At 42.3% G+C, this 15,385-nt stretch overlaps 2 protein-coding genes across 3 annotated transcripts; one reads left to right on the top strand and one right to left on the bottom strand.

The window, feature by feature from the left end:
- The first annotated feature begins 1,319 nt into the window (after nt 1-1,319).
- ca4c (carbonic anhydrase IV c) lies at nt 1,320-4,251 on the top strand. Its single transcript, XM_078286713.1, has 8 exons — nt 1,320-1,368; nt 1,611-1,658; nt 2,477-2,641; nt 2,853-2,998; nt 3,472-3,564; nt 3,651-3,717; nt 3,910-4,073; nt 4,198-4,251. The coding sequence occupies exons 1-8, from the start codon at nt 1,320-1,322 to the stop codon at nt 4,249-4,251; spliced, it is 786 nt and encodes a 261-aa protein (XP_078142839.1).
- Nucleotides 4,252-6,961: 2,710 nt separating this feature from the next.
- asl (argininosuccinate lyase) lies at nt 6,962-14,581 on the bottom strand. Of its 2 annotated transcripts, none has more exons than XM_071902867.2 (16): nt 14,393-14,581; nt 13,947-14,141; nt 13,215-13,298; nt 12,372-12,428; nt 12,130-12,227; nt 11,947-12,024; nt 11,740-11,817; nt 11,353-11,405; nt 11,162-11,224; nt 10,910-11,024; nt 10,640-10,724; nt 9,669-9,728; nt 9,469-9,552; nt 7,894-7,974; nt 7,633-7,739; nt 6,962-7,396 (listed from the first exon to the last, which is right to left on the bottom strand). In XM_071902867.2, the coding sequence occupies exons 1-16, from the start codon at nt 14,405-14,407 to the stop codon at nt 7,252-7,254; spliced, it is 1,398 nt and encodes a 465-aa protein (XP_071758968.1). In that variant the 5' UTR covers nt 14,408-14,581; the 3' UTR covers nt 6,962-7,251. The 2 variants fall into 2 exon arrangements, 1 of the variants encoding a protein (XP_071758968.1); XR_011784767.2 differs by lacking the exon at nt 6,962-7,396 and adding an exon at nt 8,955-9,012 and having other exon boundaries at nt 7,687-7,739.
- Nucleotides 14,582-15,385: the final 804 nt, after the last annotated feature.

Raw genomic sequence — 15,385 nt, 5'->3', positions numbered from 1 at the left:
CTGGTATGTGGGGACCCCCGATAAAGTTACACCAAGATTTTATGAAACATTGCCTTAAGATTTTGTCAGAATTTGTTAAAAAAAAAAAGATTTGAATATGAAAAGAAAGCTGGTGGGTTACAATTAGATTATCTGAGGTTGTTTGACTTTTCGGTGTTGCTGAGGTTATTGCCCAGTGTGGGACAGGTGCGTTCGCCAGGTGGAGTAAAGCCAACCTCCACCTGTGTATTGTTCTCAGTTGGTGAGAACAGTTGTCCTCTCTCAAAGAATGGCATTGTGGGAGGCAGCAGGGTTAATCTGTGTCCCTATATTGGTTAAATGGTTCTCTATAGCGCCTTTCATTCCCAGACACTGGAGTTTCATTCACATCAGCAATACAATACAGTACAACGGCATAAAACTAAATGACTTCATCAGCACCTGCTGGTTCGACATGTTTAACACAGAAGTGTAGAAGCAGTTAAGGAGGTGGATATACTGTGAGCCAACTATACTGTGAATGTACTAAACATTAGGGACATGATATAGAGTTGCAGCCCATTTTGCACAATCCACATCTCAATTGTCTCCATTCTCTAACTCGTCTGCTTCTCTTTATCTACATCTCCTCCTTTGTGATTGGCATAGATTTAATAAATTAAATCAATAAGAGTAAGTGTCCCTAATATTTTGTGTGTTCAGCGTAAGTCAATGCTAATTTAACTGATTGGTGGGTATGCACCATAATGCCCAGTAAAGGATGAGGTTAATCTCTATGTAATTGCATATACCTTCTTCTACACTATTGATTTAACAGACATCAGGAACACAACTGCAATAGCTGCCTTTATCATATGCAGACATGTCTATGGTATGTCACTATTTTATATTTTAGCCTGAGGTCCACATATTCAACTCTGAGGTCACCTTATGTTAGTCATTACATACTTAAGTGTCCCATGATTATTTTCAAAGTTTGCAAAATTACAGTATGTGTGTGTGTGTGTGTGTGTGTGTCCAGCTCAACTGGACAGGGAGAGGTTGTAGGGAGAGGTCGTCACTGAGCGTGTCGTATGTCTGTGTGCGTATTAGTGTGTGTGTGTGTGTGTGTGTGTGTGTGTGTCAGTGTTATCTCATACACAACGTGATTAAATCTCATTAAGGCTGTAATAAGTCATTAATTAGTAATTGGTTAACCTCTTACATGAACATCCTGTTTTGTTATCTGAGGTTTTGATCCTTTTTCATCTTTATCAGAGTATTTAGATATAATTGATTAAAACACAGAGGCAATCAAAGGGCAGGGTTGGTAATATGAGAATTAATAATTACCTTCGCATATGCCTGGAGTCTTAAAGGTCAACTACAGAGTGCAGGTTGGCAGGTCAGGTGATTAGTTTGCTGAGTGAGGAAAAACACTGGGGGTATTAGAGCGTGAATGTGAGAAGAAATGAATCCTCAGTTAATAACTAGAGAAAACCAGGTTGTCTGGCTCAAGGGGGAGCTGTCCTGAAGAGGAAGTGAGTGTGTATTTGTGTGTGTGTGTGTGTGTGTGTGTGTGTGTGTATGTGTGTGTGTCTGTCTGTCTTTTGCCCTTTTGAGCTGATCTCAGCGCTGTGCCTCCCTTCCAGCCCAGTGGTGTTACCAGAGCCAGTACTCCTGTGATGACACATGCAGAGGTAAGACGAGAGACTTAACCCATAAATCAAAGATCACAGCCATGCATCAAAGTGTCCTTAAGCAACACACTGAACCCTCATTTTAAAGGTGCTATGTGTAACATTTTTAAACATCATTATATCAGTGTCAAATTAATTCACTCGCTCACTCGTTCCATTAGCGCAGAAGAACAGCGTTAATGTATGCTAATGTGTCAAAATCAATGTGGTAATGTTTTACTGATGTGAAAATGCTACAGGAAGCACCTTGAAGTTGTTCTGGATAAGAGTGCCAGGAAAAGACAACCGCCTAAAAAAGGTGTCGCACTAGGTCACACCCTCACTAAGGTCATCACATTCAATTTTAACAAGTGACATAATAGCATCAGCATTTGTAACACTCACCACTGACCACAAGTTCATGATAGTAATATCACAGAATCAGTGATCGTGGATAATGAATCATGATGAATACCAGACCTTAGTTTTGTCAATACCTTTTATGATTTGTATTAACTTACATAGGTTACATATGGGTAGAGTACCAGAAAGTTTAGATAAACACAGCACATGGTACTTTTCTGTGATTGACAGCTTTCCTGACAATCTGAATTGTTCTGTTGCAATAAGCCCCACCCACTTGGTACTGCAAGCAGGTAAAAACAAAAAGAGAGCCATTTCCAAACAACTTTGTGACCTAGGTCTGATGAATATTGAGCAAAGTGCCATCTTTTCTTGTTTTGCGTGCCTGAGTGGCAACACTTTGATAGCCTCATGGAGGCACAGTCAGTGAAACCTAAAATCTGTTGTTGTTATTGTTGTTTCTGTTGTTGTTTTAGACCCTAGTCGCTGGGCAGCTCAGTTTCCAAGCTGTGGAGGATTACGCCAATCACCTATCAACATTGTCACCCACAAAGTGCATGTCAACAGCGCCCTGCCACCCCTCGACTTCATGGGTCACACCAACAGAATCAACATCACAGTGGAAAACATGGGACACTCTGGTAACTATCAAAGCAGTGAAACATTAAAGGGTAGATATTTTCACTCAAAAACTTGAATGTTATATGTAAATCAACCAAACTGTTTGTCATACTGACAGCACAGCACAGCACAACACATCTCTCTTCTCCCTACTTACTGAAGCTATCCTCATCCCCCCAGCCCTCTTCAACTCTCGGCTGGTAAACTGAGTTTTCTCTGTCTTCCCTGTAGCCCACTTCACGCTGCCTCAGTCAGTCCGTCTGACTGGAGGGGCTCTGCCAGGTCACTACAGAGCTGCGCAGTTTCACTTCCACTGGGGAGTGAATGGGAGACCGGGATCAGAGCACACTATAGACGGAGAGAGATTCCCCATGGAGGTAAATATCAGAGTGCCGAACACATAATGTGTTGCTATGGAAACAATAGGATTCTATACAGTAGAGTGCCTTAGCTGGTCTATCATCACTGTAAAGCAGAGCTTCTTGGGGATTATTGCTTTAATAAAACAGCAGAAATACACCATTGTATTAAAAATCGTATTAATCAATAATGACAATCAAATGTTTATCTTAGGCCAAGCAATACAGGTCTTGAACAGTAGCTAATCAAAGTACCAGGTGTGCATTTATTGGGTATTTTACATGAGTTTTGAACGGGACTCAGCCAGTCAGAACTGAAGATAGGAACTATTCATTTATAATTCTGTATAAAGTGGATAACAATCTGAGGGCAGCTAATGTTTTTATATAGGTTTGACTTATACAGTGCTTTGCAGTATAAAATGTGCAGTACTCCACTATATTGTAATTCACAATTTTCTGCATTTTGGGTTTCCACTCTCTCTATCCAGATGCACATAGTCCACATCAAGGAGCCATATGGTTCTCTGGCAGAAGCAGAACATGATATGGCCGGTATAGCTCTGCTCGCCTTCCTGTTTGAGGTGCTAAACTGCGATTTATATTCATCTTTCCAATTCTGTATTCTTAGTGCTGTATCTCTCTAATATCTGAGGTGTCTTCCTCACAGGAAACGACAGATGATCACCCTCATATCGACACACTGATAGATGCTTTAGGCCGGGTACAGAACAATGGTATGAGCTTGGTTACGTCAATGTAAAGAACCTAAAAATATAAGTAATAATAAACTTTTTTGTGGTATATGGGCCCTAAACCTATGAGATTTTCGATTACTCTCTTTGTTTTAGAATCTATTGTGTGATATTCTCTACCCCACATCCCCAAATTATGCTTCTCTACTGTTCTCCTTCCCTTTTTCCTCTCAGGCAGCACCACAGTGATCCCAGATTTCCGGCTCAGTGACATCATTCCTTCTGCAAAGGACCTCCATAGTTACTATCGCTACGTGGGCTCCATGACAACGCCAGGTTGTGAACAGGCGGTTGCTTGGACAGTGTTCCACAAGACCCTGCCCATCAGCAACCGACAGGTGCGCAAGCAAAAATTTAAGATTAAAGGTTCAGGGTCAACTAGAGCGACTGGTGACAAATTAGTCTTCCTGGTTGTATTTCCTCAGCAAATTTGTGAATATTTATGTTGACTTTTGACCTAAGACACACAGAGGTCCAAGCCTTTCAAACACCATTCAAGGGGCATTAAAGGAATAGTTCAACCAAAAATGTAAATTTGGGTTCAGGGGTGAGTAAGGGGGGTGGGCGTGCTTGTGGGGAGGCATAGAGTGTTCATGATCCTGACAGCCAGGGAAAAGAAGAAGTTGAGTAGCCTGGTGGTCTTAGTGTGGATGCTCCTGTACCTCTTCCCAGACGGCAGGAGGGGGAACAGACTGTGGGAGGGGTGGGAGGGGTCCTTTATGATGCTGGAGGCTCTGCGGGCGCAGCGCTGATGATAAATGTCCAGCAAGGAAAGGAGAGGGGCACCAATGATCTTCCCAGCTGTCTTCACTATCCTATCAAGTTGTTTCCGCTCAGAAACTTTGCAGTTCCCCAACCAGGCAGTGATGCAGTATGTTAGGACGTTCTCAATGGTGCCCCTGTAGAAGGTGGTGAGGGCCGAAGTGGGGAGACTTGCCTCCCTCAGCCTCCGGAGGGGGTGGAGCCGCTGTTGGGCCTTCTTGACGATGGCCGTGGCGTTGGTGGTCGAGGTCAGGTCGTCTGCCAGGTACACTCCCAGGAACTTAGTGCTGCTGACCCTCTCCACGGCAACGCCATCGATGGTCAGCGGGGGGGGGGGGCGGTGTGTGCGGGCTCTCCTGAAGTCCATAACCATCTCCTTGGTCTTATCCACATTGAGGGAGAGGTTATGAGTCTTGCACCACGTTGTCAGCTGCTCCACTTCCTCCCTGTATGATGATGAGACCCACCAGTCGTGTCATCGGCAAACTTGATGATGCGATTGGTGCTGGATCTGGCGGTGCAGTCATGGGTCAGCAGGGTGAACAGCAGGGTGAACAGCAGGAGGCTCAGGACGCAGCCCTGAGGCGAGCCTGTGCTCACTGAGGTGGTTCTTGATGTGTGGCTGCCAACCCTGACCTTCTGCTGCCTCTTTGACAAGAAGTCCAGGATGATGGTGTTGAACGCAGAGCTGAAATCGATGAAGAGAATCTCTGCTTTGTGACAGTACAAATCTTAACTTAATGTACCTTTAAATAGTGTCAAATCTATTCACTGATCTCTCCTTTTATCCCTGCACTGCTCCTTTCTCACCTTCTGTCCTATTCTCTCATGTATTCCTCCTCTCCCTTCTACCCCTCTGTTACTTCCCTCTTGTTATTCCTCTCCTCTCCAGCTGGTGGCAATAGCTCAGCAGTGTCGATTTTGGACCGGCCAGCCCATGACTGACATCTTCCGGCCTACGCAGCCTCTAGATGGCAGAGTGGTGTACCGGTCCAAGGCGAGTGCCGTTCTGCCTGGTGTGATCTATGTGTGGTTTGGTGTTTTCTCAGTGCTGATACACTGACTCAGCCCATAAAAACATCTGGCTAAAGTGGAACAAACTATGTTTAAAGGCAACCTCTACCTGCAATATAGCAACTCAACATACTGTAATTGTGGTTATTTATAACTGTTTTCCATTGTGCAAATCTGTGGCCTGCTAGTATGAAGTACTGCAAAAAAATTTTTAAAGTTCATGAAAAGTTTGGGATTGCCTATATGGAGTTCAAGTGCTGTGCAGGAGTGTGCTATGTGAGTATTAGATATTTTACGTGGCATTCAAGACATGACAGAGCATCAAAGAAAGACAGATTTCTCACCTGCAAAACTCTGTAGAAGAGATGGTGAGAAATGTTCACTGTCTGACAACACCCTGATAACCTATGACACCTTGTCACATGATTTCTTGAAACATCTGTACACTCTTAGAAAGGATGCGTCATTATTAACACATCTGCGTCTCTTCTTTGGGACAACACACACTTGTGTTACTTTGCAACACAAGATATGTTAAAAACAAAACATGTCGTGTAACAGTGTAACAGTTTTGTTGTCCCAAAGAAGACACACAGATGTGCTAAAAGTGGCACATCCTTTTTCATGTTGAACATTTATTTCATGAACAGCAGTGTGATTTTGCCTGACAAAATACCAGAGGAGCGGGAGGTATTTTTGCCACCTTTGTGTGCATTCATGGGTCGCCTTTGCAAATGATCATATGGGGTTGTTCCCCCACCTTCCCCCGCAAAAAAAACCTCAAACCATGAAAACAGTGATACCTACTCTGTAATACACAAATTATTAATCATTCATTAGTAATCATTCTACTGAGATAGCCTCCAAACAGCGCTAAGGCTGCAGGTGAGTTTTATATTTCTTTTATATCCTAGAGCAGGGAGGGGTGTTTACCTCAACAACCTCACTCTTCTATCTCAACTTCCTCATTTGTGCTGCCATTAGGAGAGATTTTTTACATTTCCACAGTTTAATTGTGTGTGAACTCTATTCCGCTTAGTCACAATCATGTATTTTTCAATAAATTATATGCCTGATGAAGGGAAAGAGTAGAATTAGGAGTTTACGTGATGTACTGTCTAATTGTACCAAACATTCAGAAGCTGAGAGAAAACTAAGAATTTCCTTGTACATGAATTCATCTGCTACTTCTCTTTTACCTTTCATGTGTTGTTCATTATATAGTACTGTAGATCAGATGAAGGAAAGTAGAATTAAACTATTGAAGCATTTCCTAAACGTTTTGACTGCAAAATGACAGATGTGATTCTTTGTCAGAGGGACAAGTTCTTCCTCTATTCCTGCTTACTGTACTACTCTACACTGTTTTGTAAATAATCAACATTTATGAAATGAACATCAACGCAAAATGAGTTTGTCAATTTTAATATAATAACCAATAAACGGACAGTATAAACCACTGAATCTATTTTGACCTTAGTAATATCACTGATGATATTTTTTATGAAGTTTACATGTCAACCAGTAACTTATGTGACAGAAACTGACGTACTGTATGTCCTTAAAAAGAGAGCAATGGAGGATGTTTGAAAAGGTAACATGGTTTTCAAGTAGTAAGTAATTAATTTGGATCTCAGGCTCACTGCTAGATAATTGACCATCACAATGTAACATTTTATACTTATTTTCAGTTGTTTCAGTACACCTGTTCGAAGTTTAAAAGGTGAAACTGGACCGAGGTCACTCTGCCCGTTTCTTGAGCCAGTTCCTCAGGTGTTCCACCTGTGCAGCGACGCTACTCTGGGCTGTGCCTCCGGGGGCGCTGTACTGCTCCACACTGCTCCTGTAGTCCCACACTGAGGACACATCACTTCCAAACAGAGGGCTGGAATGACAGAGTGGATGGAGAGAAGAAGAAGAAGAAGAGAGAGGGAATGTGAGATAAAATGGATGGAGGGGAGAAATGCATAGAGAATGATATAGAGAGAAACTACTATTAACCCTGTTAAAAGAAACAACGTTGCAAATATGTTTGAGGGATTTTCAGTGTCTGAATGTGTATGTGTGTGTCCGTTTGTATGTATATATACATATATATGTGTGTGTGTGTGTGTCAGTCACCTAACAGTGCCCAGGTCTTCCACAGTGAGTTGATTCAAGGGGATTTTCTTGGATTCAGCCATAAACACAGCTTTACCAGAGACGCCATGAGCCTCTCTGAACGGCATCTGGAACACAGGATATACACTATAAAACAGACACAGATACACATGAGGCCATAAAAAATGTTTTTGCAGTTGTCCTGCAAATAAAGTTATTTTAAACAACCCCCCCCCCCTCCCCCAACACACACACACACACACACACACGCACACTACTCACCCCATTCCTCACAAGGTAGTAGGCCAGGTCAGTAGCCAACATGTCAGGACTGAGAGCCGCCTCCATCGCACTCTGGTTGATCTGAAAACAAAAGTGTTGAGAAGAGGCAAACATGTTTCACTGTCATTTTGTTTTTTGATTAACTGCCAAGTCCAGAATTTCAGTATTCTGCCATTTTTGCAATTGTACAGTGCCAAAAAGCATAGCATGAGCTGTGGCTCAAACCCATGCAGTTGCAAGCATGAGCTTTTCCCAGAGAAGCACTCAGACCACCATTACTGCAGTGCCCCTGAGAGGCTAAGAGAATAAATGCACTTCAATGTTATCCCTCTACCTAAGCAGGTTAAGTGAGTAATTGTTTACTTTAACTAACTAATATACTGGGTGTAATGTTGTGAACTAGGTGTAAGTCTAGATATAAGGTAGTAGATGGGTATAGTTTGGTTTAGTGTTGGGACAGAGTGTGGAGGGGGGTGGAGTGGGAAACTAGGGCCACATCCACACTAATACGTTTTCGTTTTAAAACGCATAACTTTTGCTATGTTTACGCCTAGCGTCCACACTACTCCGGGATTGTGTTTTAGTCTGGACCTCGTCGTCGGTCCAAGCAAAGAAATCTCTGGTCGTACTTTTCGCCATTGCTGTTCTTCCTCCGTAGTATTTTCTGCAACTAAGCAACCAACCGCAGAGTAGACAATCTGCTTCCTGTTTACACCAGCACACGCATGCCCAGTGTACGTGAATGGTCATGTGATATGCGTTTTCAGGCGTGTTAGTATGGACGGAGATTATTTCTGAAACGCTCGTGTGGACGGAGATCGTTTTCGTTTTAAAACGCCGTTTTAAAACGAAAACGTATTAGTGTGGATGTGGCGTAGGACTTGAGCCTTCTGGAGGTGTCGTGTGCCTAATTCAATGAAACATCTGTGACTGAAGGTGCCCACTTGATATTAACACCAGCGAAATACTCGCACTCATTCATCTCTCTTTACTCCCCAACACCCAAGCTAGGTTTCTACATACAGTAGGTGCTCTCGCAAAATAGCACAAGGTATACTTACATTAGATCCTGTGTACCGGTAAACCAGGCCTAAACAATTTGTTATTTTCAACACTGACCTAGCAAAAAGAAAGATGACTATTGATGGAGGCTGGGAGTTAGAGATTGAAAAAGAGACAAAATAATGTTCAGCATACAAAAAAGTAAACATGTCGTCTCCCACGAATGATGCAGGCACTCCTTCAGCCAATCAGTAACAAGATGCATCATCCCTCCAGGTTCCATCAAAATCAGACCGGTGGTGTAGCAGTTATGGCCTTTCAAAGTCTGACATTTTGCCCTTTAATTATAGCGTCCCTATCAGGCCAATAAGTGTCATTTTTAAATGCCAAAACACATTTTCAAAATGGATCCTCCATCCAAGTTTTGTCAAAATCAGAGCGGTGGGGTAGCAGTTATAGCCTTTCAAAGTTTAAAAATTTGCCCTTTAATTATAATGTACCTATCAGGCCAATCAGTATCATTTTTTGGATGTTTTTTTAAATGGATGAGAAACATCGAAGTAACCCTCTGACCTTGAGTGTGGACATGACTCCTGTTGTCACCTGCAGCACAGCATGAACTGTATCGTAACAGTCAAACATGGCCTCCTTATCCTCCTGAAGAAGGAAGGCAAACACAAAGACATTAGGAAAAAAACAAATCGTAAGAGAGAGAGGGAATAATCAGAAGAAGAAAACATGTAGTGATGACACACAGAGACACACTGCTGTACCTGCAGGTCTTTGTTGTAGGTGCTGGGCAGGCCCTTCAGTGTCATCATGAACCCTGCACACTGAAATAAAAACAATGTCAAAGATAGAGTTGGACAGGCAAAAGCACACTGAGTCATAACAATGATTGATACTCAGTGAACGACAAGAGTAATGTCTGTCACAGTATAGCGAGGACAATCTGACTGTGCTACTCTGCTTTTTAAAGGTTAAGGACTAGGACTAGACACTTCTAACAAGCTCGGACCAGTTGTGTAGTGGTAGAAAAAGTGGGTATACTGGGGAAAGCAGGTATGTGATTGCACTCTCATATGGGGGTACTGTAAATGCCGCTCAACTACTACTGGCCCTGCCTTCACTGATAGAAATTCAGTTTGGTGCTACATGTAGCATTTTAACATAAATAAATCATTACAACATTCATTTTGAGACTTGAGAAACAAACAAGACCATTGCTGAAATGATGGGCAGCCTCTACCCACCTCTACACTTCATTTTACATTGTGTGCCACCAAGTGTGATTTTGCAGGAAATCTGCTGCATTTCTTTATGCCACAAAACAGGAAAAGAGTGCTGTTCTTCCAAAGCAAATTATCTCGCAATGGCAGAACGTGTGAAAGGCCTGTGAGAGAATCTTTTCCGAACATGTTTATCCACTTCAGTAAAGCAAAAGAGAAAATGTTTGACCAAAGAAGCAACATCCTCTTTGCGACAGGAAGCAATGGGGTTTATGGGAAATGTGGTCTTAACTTTGAGAAACACTAGCACTAACAACACCACCGGTGTGAGATAGAGGCTACCAATCGACTCAACCATGGTCTCATTTGTTTGCTGTAATATACCACAGTATCACAATTAATTTGACAATGATATATCGATGTTTAAAAATTGGACACGTAGCACCTTAAAATGTCCATGGAGGTTAAATTGATGGTTTAGCACAGGTGTATCTAGGTTTAGTTGGAGGTCTTACTCTGCCAAAGACACGACCTGCTTTACTCCTGATCAGCTCCAGACTGTCAGCGTTCTTCTTCTGGGGCATCAAACTGCTGCCTGTGCTGCACACACACACACACACCAGTATTAATGTAGGAATACACAAGGAAAAGAGGAAGCGTGGTAGGAACAGGAGATGAAGGCATGCTTCAACAGAAAAACAAATGACAGTGCACATATTTCAGGTTCACAAAATGAAACCCACACACACAGACACACAGACACACAAACACACACACACACTGACCTGTAGGCATCAGAGAGCGTGAGGAAGGAGAACTCTTTGGTGCTGTAGAGCATCAAGTCCTCAGCCATCTTACTGAGGTGGGTCAAACACAACGAAGCCCAGAACAAGAACTCAGCTAAGGAAACACACACACACACACACACACACACACACACAGAATAAGAAATCACAGAACACAGAAAAGGCAACTTATTTTTAGAGTATTACATTATCTACTTAAGTCACAGTAACTGACAGGAAAGGTTACTTTACCAACAAAGTCCCTCTGTCCTGTGGCATCCATGCTGTTTAGACTGATGTCATCAAATGCCAACTCTACAGACCAGGGTGAGGAGAAAGAGTAAAGTTGTAGTTTAAAAAAAAATACAGATTTCATAGACTGGCTGAGAGACTCTTGACAATACAGAAATAATCTGGTTATTTCTGTAGCAAAGTGGCCTCACCTTTCCGCAGCAGCTCCCTGTCTATATCAAAGGGTGTCCCAGCGATGGCGCCACTGAAACAGACAAGAGTCATGCTTATTAATTCATCATGTGTAAGAAAAAAAAAAAGTCAAAGACAGATGGGTTGGTGCAGAGTCGCAGTGAGCATGTGTTCACAGTAGGGCTGGGCGATAATTCAATATTATCGTTTTATTATCGTCTTTCAGTAGAATCATATTGTGATGATATGGTGATTTTAGGATATTGTGACACAATTCTGCTGTCTAAAGTGATGATGTCAAGCTAATTTTATTTAAAAACTACCTTACGGTTCAATGGGATGAACATTACATTGATTTAACATGTGATTTTGCATATGCGAGCCATATCATGATATATATCGATTACCTGCCAAGAGGTAAAACATTAACTCGTCTCTTGATCTCCTGAAGCTGGTCCACATCTCTGCTCAGAGCAACTGCATGACTGCGGGCCGGATCCATCAGCGCACGGGGGGACAGAGTAACAGGAGACCGACATGAACGACACATCATCTAACAGTTAACACCATAATGTGGAAGATATGTGCTGTAGGTTGCACTACAGAAAGGTCACCTGAGAATCCAGTGGCTCCATCTGATTGGCTGTGCTCTCTGCATGTGGGTGTAACCAGGAAACAGGACGTCAATTTCTCTGAGGTTCAAAAAGAGGTAACAGAAGATACCGTACGGTACCTTTAAGATACTGTAGTTAGAAGCAAGTGTGTGCGTGTGCGTCTGTGCATATCTATTTTCTTACGCCGCTGCCCGCTCCACCATGGTAGAGATCAGTTGTAGGGTTTTTTCCGTCAGGGTTGAGATGGCGTCCCGCAGCCACAACCTCATGTCAGTCACCACCTGGTCAGCCCAACAACACACAGTATAATCTCACAATATGGCAGTAAGTACTCCTTACCCTCAAGCAGTATATAATCTGCAAGTTCAACTACAAATAATAATTCAGTCACTACAATTTGTGTAAACAATCTTGTAAAGACGAACCTGGTCATTTCTGCTCCTGCCAGTGTGCAACTTCCCTGCAGGCGCACCAATCAGCTCCTGAAAAAACAGGCAGTCAAAAGGACTATGACATCCCTCATACCCATAAATAACTAAACCCCTCTAGGTTACAGGAATACACCAAGGTCTGGGTACTTAACCTGCTTGTTTCCATTTATTAATTAAAAGGCTACCCCTCATGTTAAACGAAATTAACCTGCTAAATATCACTGATCGGTGCCCAGTGGTAATTGGTTTAAACATCCATTGCAATAATGTGTCTGCCAGATAATTATGTTTGGATCCAAACTATTTCTATCACAGTTTTGTTTGAACAGTGAGTGTGGGTGGCGGTAATGCAACTTTTAAGTTGTTTACCAACCGCCATTAAACAAAACTAAAGAAGAAGTAGAGCAGTGAGTGTGCTGTCGGGAGTGTTCTTGTTGACTCCTCGCCTGACATGCCATCAGGAAATCATCTCAAATGAGCCTAATGCTACCAGGCTGATGTAGTATATATGTTAGTAAAACCATTTTGAGGTTGATTGTCCTATGATCATATGATCTTCCAACTCTGGTCCTGTTGCATAAAACAATGCAGTACAGCCCCAACTATAATTGGCTGATGAGCTGGTTTTTTTTTTTCTTTTCACACAGCCTCATACAGGGAAATGTCACATGTCACTTGGAACAAAGTTGATAAACTGGCTTTATGAATACAAAGTTGATTAACTGGCTTTATGAATACAAAGTTGATTAACTGGCTTCATGAATACAAAGCATGGAACAAATGGCACTTCACACGCCTCTCCAAAGTTACGAAACACCAGCCGTCGGCCTACCTCACCTTTAGCCTGCGTTCATTGGCTGTGTGAATGTCTTCATCTCCAGATTTGATAACAAACGCCCCTTTGGACCATTCTTCAGCGATCTGGAGAAGGAATAAAAATGAATCACACTAAGTAAAAACATACTTTTGAATAGTTCAGTATATGGAGCCATTGATTTGTAGACAGCAAGAGCTGTGTGTGTGTGTAATACATCACATGGCCAACAACTTTCATGTTTTTACACTGTCCAGATGGCCTAATGTCGCTCTTCATGGTCTGACCAAGCAGAAGAGTAAAATGGACACCCTGAAATCTGACCTCAGTATGTGAGTGAAAGAGTTCAGCTGTTTAGCAGCTGCCATCTGTCACATGATGATACTATTGTTCACCACACACTCAGCAGAATACAGAGAGGAATTCTGCACCCGGGCACATTTTCAACTGTCATCTATTAACCTAGAGATACAGCTATGCTGTGGGTGGTGACACATTCACCCACACCACAACACAAGCATGTTTCCTTGAATGCATGTATGTATAAGAAGTGTCATCAAAAAGTCAACTGCTGGTTAAAAACCTTTTTCTATGATGTTTTCATGTCTTGAGGGTGTTATGCATTGACCTGTAAGCTCCTGAATTCATAATATAATGATTTGCTGCACTTTTAAACTGTAGTCTTGGATGCATAATGATGAGCTGAGCTATATTTTCCCCAACACTGATTGCAACTTGTGTGTGTGTGTGTTTACCTGATCCATCCCGTGTAAAATGGTGTTCATTTCCTCCGTGGTGACCAGCTTTCCCTTCTCCAGCGCTTTCACATAAGCCTTACTCCCTCGGATGTCGGCATCCCACATCCTCTGGTCATAGGCGATGGATGCATTGAACTTCTCCATGATGGGGTCGGTGTCTCCCACAAACCGACCGCCCCAAAGTTTATTTCCCTGACGGGCAGCAGAGACAGTGTTCACCCTTTATCTCCGTACATTAGCCAAAAACACAGTTAGCTGGTAGCTTATCAGCCCATTCATGATGAAAAAGGGGTGAGCCCTCTTTGACAACTTGCTTTTGTCAGTCTGTGTCCAGCTGGGTGTTAAAACAACAACCCACCACACTCAAATCCACATGGATACAGTAACAAAAACAAAACATTACCAGTAATCCTCTCCCCGTCCCCACTAAACGTCAACCTTACCTCTGAATTCGCCATATTTCTCGACGATGTAATGTATGGCGTCCGTAGCACAAACAGTTAAACTAACTCCAGCAGTGTTGTCTGTGTTGTTGGCTGAGCTGCTGAACGCTAGCGGACTTCTCTGTCTCCCTAACGGAACAACGGAACCAATGACCTGCTCTCTACATTTTACGACAGTTTTGTAACGGACCAAAATGGAGCCTCGGGCGAAACGGAAGTGTTAGAATTTCAATTAATTTGGGGTTCAAATCAAGGAGGTTCTATATGAGTTATAGGTAGCTTTATTACAGATTTTGACAGAATTTTGTTTAAAGGTGTCACAGCACTTCCTGTACGATGGCTTTAACGGTAGTCTTCAGCTAACTCACTAATTTACCGTCACTCCCTGGGCAGAATTAACCCTCTAATGCCCACAGTGTAATTTTTGCAGCAACATATTTTAATGGCTAGTGAATTGTAAGTTACCAATTCCCCCCAAAAAATGTGGTCTGTTAAAATAGATTCTGACGAACATAATTTGTATATAATTGTGATGGATTTGTGTAATCATATGTTTGCATTCTTAAACTGACTATCTCATCAGGGATGTAAACACAGGCTACTATAAAAAGTGAGTTTCTGAATTCCAGTAGGCTATATGCACAAGGCTTAGTAGATGTCAAAGACTGCCTGTGCAGAATTTCAAAGAAAAATATTGCGTCTTCAGAAATGCCTTAATGATGATTAGCCTACATCGGGCTTTATGTAAACCAAAAACTGCCTAATTTAAGGGCGTATGCCATGTACACAAGTACCTGTGACTTAAAAGTACATGTATGTATATGTGTATCGCACTTTTGTCACTATTGGGGTAGGCTATTGTAAACGCACTTTGCTCTGTTTTGATCTGTACGTTGAGGAGTGACGCAAATTTAAAAAAAAAAAAAAAAAAAAAAAAGGGAAGGGAGGGGAGGGGAAGGGAGGCGTGTCAGAAGCAGTGTGTGTGAATGTGAG

The sequence above is a fragment of the Centroberyx gerrardi genome, chromosome 11, assembly GCF_048128805.1.
Source record: "Centroberyx gerrardi isolate f3 chromosome 11, fCenGer3.hap1.cur.20231027, whole genome shotgun sequence".
NCBI classification, from domain to species: domain Eukaryota; kingdom Metazoa; phylum Chordata; class Actinopteri; order Beryciformes; family Berycidae; genus Centroberyx; species Centroberyx gerrardi.
Note: the sequence above shows the minus strand (reverse complement) of the source record. Positions and strands in the feature narration are given on the sequence as shown.

What these genes read in the sequence shown, in the direction of transcription:
- ca4c (XM_078286713.1), top strand. Translation starts at nt 1,320, where the DNA reads ATGCCTGGAGTCTTAAAGGTCAACTACAGAGTGCAGGTTGGCAGGTCA. An exon ending in CTGTGATGACACATGCAGAG is followed by an intron (nt 1,659 to 2,476) that starts GTAAGACGAGAG and finishes TTGTTGTTTTAG; the next exon opens with ACCCTAGTCGCTGGGCAGCT. An exon ending in GGAAAACATGGGACACTCTG is followed by an intron (nt 2,642 to 2,852) that starts GTAACTATCAAA and finishes TCTTCCCTGTAG; the next exon opens with CCCACTTCACGCTGCCTCAG.
- asl (XM_071902867.2), bottom strand. An exon ending in CAGGGAGCTGCTGCGGAAAG is followed by an intron (nt 11,225 to 11,352) that starts GTGAGGCCACTT and finishes CCTGGTCTGTAG; the next exon opens with AGTTGGCATTTGATGACATC. An exon ending in AGGACAGAGGGACTTTGTTG is followed by an intron (nt 11,025 to 11,161) that starts GTAAAGTAACCT and finishes GTGTTTCCTTAG; the next exon opens with CTGAGTTCTTGTTCTGGGCT.